The sequence below is a fragment of the Melanotaenia boesemani genome, chromosome 1 (genome assembly GCF_017639745.1).
Source record: "Melanotaenia boesemani isolate fMelBoe1 chromosome 1, fMelBoe1.pri, whole genome shotgun sequence".
Taxonomy (NCBI): Eukaryota; Metazoa; Chordata; class Actinopteri; order Atheriniformes; family Melanotaeniidae; genus Melanotaenia; species Melanotaenia boesemani.
In genome coordinates, this window is record NC_055682.1 from 13,034,844 (window position 1) to 13,043,822 (window position 8,979).

Consider the following 8,979-nt stretch of genomic DNA (forward strand, 5'->3'; position numbering starts at 1 on the left):
AACAGGTTTTGTTCTTGTATTGTGAGACATCACAAAATTGAGTAGTAAAACCTGTCAGCTTGCTTTAGAAAACAATGACCATTGACGTGGAGGAGGGGTGGTTAAAAAACAAAAGACACAAAACAAAAAAAAAAAAAAAAAGGGGGAAGGAAGGAAAGAAGTTGATCCGGTAAAACTGGTTGAAATGCTTTACTCATCATTACACAAGCAAGTCAGGAGCTTTTATTAGTTTCACTGTATTGCTTCCTGATCCACAAAATTCTCCTTATCATCAGCTTATCGCATTTTTTTTCCCGCCCTCTTGAAGAACATTGTTCCTTGACTCTTCAAACAGCACAGGTCTGTGTTTTAGTGTACTTCAACTTGTTGAATAGCAGCACTCTGCCCCTGTGTGGAGTGCTCAGTGTTCAAGGTTCAGGGAGATAACGAGAGGTGAGTGGCTGACGCATACCTCGTGTTATGTTACCAAAGGATCATATTACCAAAGACAGCAGGTTGGGTGAAACCATAGCTGTACTCGGATCACTGTGACACGAAACTAACCAGGAACTCGGATTAACAAAGGTGTTTTTAAAGACGCTACAGAAGCTAGCAGAGTGCTTCCTGTTGTGTAAAGAAGATGGTTACCGTGGGTAAGAAGACACACCAGTTTCTGCTGCTCTTGCTGTGTTTGTCAGGACTTGTTCCTCGTTCAGCTGCCATGATGTTTTGGACATCCGTGGTGGAAGTAAGCTATGTTCAGAGCAACAATGAGACTGTGGAAACATATTGTGAATGTGGTCTGTATGGTCGTAATTCTCCACTGGAAAAAACTTCAGGGATTGTAACACTTCCTAAGGGAGATCCCAAAGGCTGTGGCCCAGATCCTGTTTACAACCGCAATTTCAGCTCCCCGCCTTGGATAGCCCTGGTGAAAAGGGGTAACTGTACCTTCAGCGAGAAGATCAATGCTGCAAAACGTCAGGGAGCAACTGGTGTGGTTGTGTATAATTCTGATGGCAGTGGAAACCAGACTACTAACATGGCACATGGAGATGCAGGTGGTATTGTGGCCATCATGATCGGCAATATTAAGGGCATGGACATCTTCAGGTTGGTGAAAAATGGAACAGATGTTCAGTTGTGTATTAATGTGGGCAGACCCCATGGACCCTGGATGGACACCTACTGGCTGTACCTTCTGTCGATAGCCTTTTTTATCGTCACAGCAGCATCAATCGCCTACTTTGTGTTTGTTTCTGCAAATCGTCTATACAGTCTGACCAGACATAAGCGCACCGAGAGGAAGCTGAAATCTGAGGCCAAGAAAGCAATTGGTCGCCTCCAAGTACGCACACTGAAACGGGGGGATGAGGAAACTACCTCTGACACCCATTTGTGTGCAGTGTGTATTGAATCCTACAAGGTAGGCGATGTGGTGACAGTGCTTACCTGTGACCACATCTTCCATAAAGCCTGCATTGAGCCCTGGCTGCTGGAGAGGAGAACCTGCCCCATGTGTAAGTGCGACATCCTGAAGGCCCTAGGAGTTGAGGAGGAGATCAAGGAGAACATGCCTGCAGAATCACCAGCAGAGGTCACTGTGATCACAGTAACAGGAGGAGACGCCATGTATGAAGTTCCACTGAATGACACAATGAGCCCCGACCCAGAGCCACATGAGCGTCACTATGACAACAGGGCCTTTGAGGAAGAGCTGGTGCCTGCGAGGGGTTGAACTACAGCTGGAAACAAAACAACAAAACAGGACATGGTTAAATTGTTTGAAATCGTTTTCTGGTATACATTGAACTAAATGGGATCCCACTGTTATGTTGCAGTAGGAGAAAATGATCTTGCAATGATGGTATGCTGAAATAGATATTTAAACCAAGGATTTGACTAAATAGACTATTTGATTAGCTTTATTTCATCAGATGATCTTGGAAAAATGTTTAAATTATGGCGCTCATGCAACTAGCTTTAGATGGTTCAGATGCAAACATAGAAGTTGTGCACAGACGCTGGTGTCAAATCAACACAGCTGACACTGGTTCAGGAGAAAGTGGGAAACATATCTAAATATCTCAATAATATCTGAATAAGAGTTTGAATATCTGTTTGAAACTGGGGCCAAATTTCTTTCTATACATTGAATAGTTTGCAGTCACAGACAGTTACTCACTGTCTTTCTAAATTATTTGTCTTCATGCAGTTGATGTCCATTTTATTTTCTTTCTCTTTCTGTTTTTACACTGGTGTGGGTTTTTCCACTTTCATTGGGTCTCACAGGTTGTCAGGCCGGATTTGCAAACATTTCCTTATGTACACACCCTTCACTGCAAATACAGCATGTCACACGTTGTACTACCATGAGGGAATAAAATCATCTGGGGCTTTTCATCCATAAAAACTGGCTGAAACAGAAGCTACTTTTGAGAACCAGAATCATGCAGTAATGAGACAGTAAAATGAATGTCATCTGAATTGTAGATACACTTTTAAAGGAATGTTTTCTTAATGCTTAGATATGGGAAATTTATTTTTGTGTACTTGTTGAAATTCTGTATATTTAGGTTTGTTTATGAAACATGAAATTTTATTTGTTCATATAAAAAAATGACAAAATAATATGTTTAGTGTTTTAATTTCTAAGCAGCTGATTTCCACTTGCACAGCACAGATTGTTTTAGAGTGAATATGTCTTCCAGGTTGTGCCTTTATTCAGTCTCTGATGTCTACCTCTGAACTGTAAAATGGTTGACTTTAGAAGCTTGTTAAAGGTTCGTAGAATTCCATGATTTAAGTGTGTCTCTCAGTAAATGATAAAGCTAAAGAATTGCCTCACTTCTTTGTTTTCTGGTGGGGAGATGCTGATTATGGTACTTAAAATATAGTTTTCTATTGTTGAATCCTTTTCATCACTCTTACAGATTCCAGGAGTCTTAAATTATATGGTTAAAAAATAGTCTCTTTCTGTATTAAATCACATTGATGCTTATTAGAACGCAATAAATCCCTCAAAATGAGGCAAACTTTACAAGCTTGTGAGAGTGGTGTTTGCGTAAGCATGTGTGTGGGAAGGGAGGATATATGAGTGTGACTGTACAGTTGGACTATTTTACATTAGACAGGTGTGTGTGGTTATGTTGTCATTTGCTTTCTGAATTCTGGTCTTTTTCCCAAAGACTGTAGGGGAGGATAATTACCTACACAGGTGGGAGCTGATGCACAGACACACACGCACAGACACACACACACACACACACACACACACACACACCATGAGCTGGAGCTGACTAATCTTCATACCACAGAAGTAGGAGGGCCTGACCGAGCAGGGAAAGATATGCAGCTATGAAGCAATGGAATAGAAATATTCTTTTCTGTTTTTAACTTTGCTTCAGAAATACATCCAGAGTAAATTCTCTAATGGAGCTGAATTTCTTCAGGCTTTTTTTTGAGAATTTTAGGCTTGTGTCTTACATTATGCTCCCCAATCTATCTGACTTGTGAGCTCTTAAACTAAGAACTCACAAGTCATAAATACATGTACCTCTAATGCTCAGACTATGAAGTGAGTAAGCAAATTAAACTAGTGAAAGTATCAAGTATTTTCACAAGCAAAAGAAAATCTTATAATGATTTTGCCTTGAAAATATTATGCAAGTGCATTTGCCAGGGTTGCATTAGACTAAAGAAAGTCATGCTTATGTAAATGTTTTACAGCTAACATCAAAGCACAGGTGCAAAAATGGAATGCAGCTTTTAAAATGCTGTGTAGCCGCACATAAGGAAGTAACTGCCACAAGTCATATCTTTATTGCATATTTCAACAATGATAGTGCTTGTTTTCCTAAAAACTGGAGCCCTACTTTATTGATACCTCAGATGGACTGTCATTTATGTTTATATTTATGTTCTGTACCTACAGAACTTGTCTTGCTCAAAGGCTCTCAGGCAGCCTTTTTACATGGTATATCAATTACTTATTCTTGTTCCTATGGTCCTTTTAAAAAAATATAAAAAATCGTGCTAATTTTATGGCAGAAAGCTCAAATTTCCCCATTAATCAAATACTGATTTCTCAGATATTGTGAGAATGAATGAAATGTGTAGAGGTTACAACAGGTTGCTTAACAAGGCATGATATGTCCTCAAAAGGTGTTACATAACAAAGCTTTAGAGGTTGATCTTGGGCTTTCTATTCACTGTGTTTCTCCTTCTTTTTGAGGCACACACTGAATTTCCGACCCTGTGCTGTGAGCTCAGCATTCTCAGGTCGGATGGTTACAGTGGTATAACAGGAAGACAGAGAATCAATACAGAACTAACTGGCCAGGCTGGAAACAACTGGCAACCCTTGCGTTTAGAGGTGTGCTCTGCTCAGCGGTGGCACTCCTCTGATTTATAGCAGTTGTTACGAAGAAAATTGAGTCAGAAGGTTTTCATTTAATGGCATACTAGTCAGTGGCTGCACTCTATTGCCACAGTTGACCTTCAGTTTCAGATTGGAGCCTAACAGTAAAATTAACTGCTATAGTGGCCTGAGAGCTTTATCTTTCTCTGTACAGTGTAATCATTATAAAAGTCTCCTGTTTTCTGTGGCAACAAACAAACTAGAGTCTTGTAACTGAATGGAAGATATTGAAAGTAGGGCGGTGTTTGGGGTTAATTAGACATGATAAAGCTTGCTTGATGCTTCAACTTCAGGGCTTGTCACTGTGAATGTTCAGGGTTATCTGTCAGCACCACCTGGTGGAGAGGTTTACCACACACAATAAATTTAATGCATCACAGTCAGCCCAGCGTGGTCACAAACCAGTCGTATCCTTTTAGTCCTCAGGTACTTAACAGAAAAACCTTGTGTAATAAATTCTGCCATAATAAAACAGAACACTTAACATGCTGTATACTTTAATGACCCAACTGAGGAGATCTTCTTGCCTTCATCATCTCTGATTCCTTTTAAATCCTTAGTGGGCCTTTAGTTTCTCTCTATATCACACACACACTCTGTCTTTCTGTGTGGTCTCTGCAGCTTCGGCAGAGTGAAAGAGAGTCTTTCTAATTAAATTACAGTAGGTCGCATCTCAGCGTCTCTTGTCCCAGACTGAGTAATTATCCTAATGAAGGAGAGAAATTAGATTACAAAAGTGCAGCAAGAAACAAATGAATCCATTTAGCCATTGAGCAAACTATGACATAAAGCACTTTTTATTTTTTTTTCTCCTGTTTACAGAGAAAAATATATCAGAAGCTCAAACCCATGCTCCACAGTATTTGTCTCACTCTGTGATGAAGTGTGACTACTAGTTACACTAGATTTATGCCCAGATTTTTGGGAAAACTGGCTTCTCTCTTACAGAAAATGGCCTGATTTCATGTAACTACAATCCATCCACAGAGTCTATTTTGCACTTTGTGTACACTTTAAAAGCCCCCACCACAGCAGGCGTGTTCAAGGTTTGCCTGTACTTGATGTTGTGATTCCTTCTTTCCCGTTGTTGACCCTCTGGCAGATCAGATACTGCTGAGTGCACCGGACTCTACAAATCTCATCCTGTGTCATTGTTGTTACTTCCCCCTCTTGCCCTGTCCTTTGTCATGTTGACTGTCTACATAGCTTTTTTCCCCCCTGCTGACAGCAAAAGGGCAGGCATGAGAGGTTAAAGCAAAGTAGGGCATGTCTGTGGAAGAGACACCTCTTCCCCACTGACTCCACGAAAGGAAATGTTGTCACATGGTTATATGACTGTTGTAGGTGGAAACATTGACCCTCTGCTTTAGTGCATCACTCCTCCTAATGTTGACTCGTTCAACTGAAATGTTGCATGTGGTTTGGTAGAAGTACTAGACAGACTGCAAGGATAACAAGTCTGCCATCTGCTGGAGAAATATAACTTTAGCTATATCTGATAGCAGATTTCTTTGTTCATGGTCTTCTGGAGAAGTTGTGGAGTATTTTGATTATGAGAATGAGTCTTGAGGCAAATAATTGTGCTTGAAAATGAACATTTCATGCAAGTACTGATCAGAACCTGCAATTTGGCTTGAAGGGATTTTAGCTCGTCCCTTCAATCACAACAGCTTCAACTCTGATTCTGGCGTGTCCTTACATGAACTCCTCACTTTCAACCCCTGTGTAATATTTTTGTTGGATTAAAGCCAGGACTTTGACTTGGTTGTTTTAAAACATTTACTTTATTCTTCTGTAACTATCTTGTGGTTGAAGAGCTTGTTTGCTTTGGGAAGCTTTGCTACATGACCCAGTTTCTCTTCAAATTCAGTTCGTGCACTATTACCCTCACATTCTTTTCTTTAGAATTCATTTGTATCATTCACGAATTCATTTTTCCATTAATTTCATAGCAACCTGTCATTGCACAGATGCCCCCAAAACACAAAACATTTTTTAAACAGCTTTCTTGCTTGTTCACAAGGGCTTGTGTAAACTTCAGTCAGCAGTCATGTTTCTTTTAGAGAACATTGGCTCTGTCCTTGATGCCCCATTATGCAAATCACTGTTATTTATAGTTGTTTATTGGGCTTGTGAGTAAACTTTAGCCAGAAAGGCTTCCAAAGATTCTTTTGTGAACTCAATCTCTTACACATCTCCATCTTGGAGTGATCTATATTGTTCAATTAATAAGTGTAAAAATGGTTTTGAGCTATGTCCATCTAAACACAATTTATCGGACTGTAGACTGATATAAGCAATACTCTTTAGATTTGGATCTATAACAGTTTAAATCCTAAATTCATACCATGATACACCTCTGCAAACATGCATTGTGCAGATCAGACTTTGGCCCCAGTTCTTTAAAATAGAGCAACTGCTCAAACCTGGTTGCCACCTTATCGACTAAAAATAATGAAACTTTTCAACAATTAAATGTAACTGTGAATTCTGAGGGTTTTCATGCTTTATCTTTTACTCACAAATATAAAATAGTACATCAATTCCCTCTGCAAATGTATGACCAAGTGTGCTATTTTTTTTAAACCTCTGGATTTTTTTCATGCTGGTATTTATAAGGAAAAATACGAAATGTCTTCTATATCTATAGCTTTTTTTTTTTTTTTTTTTAAAGATATGAACAGTTACTATTTGTCTCAGTACGTTTTAACAAGTGTAATCGTTAAGGCATATTTCACCATATACTGGATAAGATTTGATGAATTTTTAAGATGCATTTTACTTAAACTTATTAATAATTAGAATAAAATAATGAAATAAAATCTCTTTTTTTTCCTGTGTGGTATGGGGAAACATCTAAATTCCTCCTTTTGCTGGTTCAGATTGCAAACATTCCCTCCATTTGTATTGCTATTTCAATCCCCATCACACACATGTGAGAACGAGGGAGAAGTGAAACAGATAATAAAAAGGAAAACCTCCACGTGTCTCCAGAGAAACCGTCTTAAAGGTAAAAAAAAAAGAAAAAAAAAAGTCTGCATTCACAATCAGCTTCACTCTCCACACACAAACTGATGTCTCAGCACTGAGCTTGCACCTGTCTACATCTGAATCTCGACTTATTCTGGTTCGCTCTGTGTAAACCCTTCCTGTGTAAATCCCATGTGGCTTTCTCATCAATAGGCTCATTTATATGTGCTTTGTGGAAATGATTTGTCAGCACTGTTTAGCCACAACAACTCAACTGAGCTGCGTACCATCACAAGTTGGAAAAATATGTTCTCTTTCTCTAAACGTTGATCGCCAAAGGCAAGGATTCAAGCAAAGTTTCCTCCTAGCAGAAACTGCCATTCAGCACAGTTTGACAACACAAATCAATGATCAGGCCGCTTTTCATCAGCTCCAGCCATTTTCTGTCATTTTATTCATGCACATCATCTTACTGGAGGCTCACTTTTCAGAAATGTCAATAGTTATTGAGAAGGGGTGTGTGTTTTGTGTGTGTGTGTGTGTGTGTGTGTGTCTGTGTGTATGTATGTGTCTCACAATCTTTCCCAGCAGTCCATCCATCCAGTCTGATTAACTCCTCGTGTGTCCTGTTGCCAGCAGCGATTAATTAATGACCCATTTGCTTAATTGCAAAGAGCCAGCAGGACAAAGAGAAAAGCAAAAAGGGTGATTACATGGGGATTGCAAGGGTAATGTTTATCTTAGGGTTTCGCTGTAAGGGAGAGAGCAGGTGAGCCCGAGCTGGCTGCAGGTTGATGCGTCCCTCCTGGCTGCATGATGGAGTGTTTTTTTCTGTCACAGTGTGTTTCTGCATGTCTTTTGTGACATTACAGAAGCTTCAGGTTCTTTTCTGTCCTTTTGTGTGTCTTGTGCTGAATGTGCTTTTCCTGCGCGCTGCACACATTGTGAAAAGTCACCCGTTCGCTCCGGCCATCTGTCGCCGCCGTGCCTGGGCTTTCCTACACAGTTTGTCCACAAGCTGTGGCTGCCATTTGGTTCACCAATTAAAAGTCACTTGAAGGTTTGTCCTAATTTTTGTTCAGCAAGGGTCAGTGCTGGGGCACACCCCAACCTGAGCTTTATTTTGGAAGAAGTTATGATAAAGGAGAAATTAGGATATTTTATTTAGTTTTTTTGTTGGTTTGTTTTCTTTGCTCAGTGAAGTGCTGTTGTTGAGTCCATGTTTTCTCAAAAGAAAACATTATAAAGTTTTTTCAGCTAAAGCTTGAGCAAACTGATCTATAGCTTTGTTTATAGAAAATATTAAATTCTTAATATGGATCTTTATAGCTACTTGGTAAAATGAAAAAATATCAATTAATTAATATTTTCTGTGTAGATTTTTAAAAAGAGGTTGCTGAAAGTGGAACATTTAAAAGTTCCATATTATGCCTTAAGATGTTTTTGCTTCTATTTAAGAAAAATAAAATGGTTGTAATGTAATAGAGGAGATGTTTTTTCCTAACATGAGTCAGTTCTGACATACAAAACCTGTTACACACTTATGACTTGTGCAACAAGCGATCAGCTGTCTCTGACAGAAACATACTTGGACAGATGAGAGTATAAAG

General features: G+C 39.3%; 1 protein-coding gene across 1 annotated transcript; it reads left to right on the plus strand.

Annotated features, from left to right (window-relative positions):
* Positions 1-212: 212 nt before the first annotated feature.
* LOC121638151 (RING finger protein 148-like) lies at positions 213-3,019 on the plus strand. Its single transcript, XM_041982702.1, has one exon. It carries the CDS (start codon positions 620-622, stop codon positions 1,715-1,717), a length of 1,098 nt encoding a protein of 365 aa, XP_041838636.1. The 5' UTR covers positions 213-619; the 3' UTR covers positions 1,718-3,019.
* Positions 3,020-8,979: the final 5,960 nt, after the last annotated feature.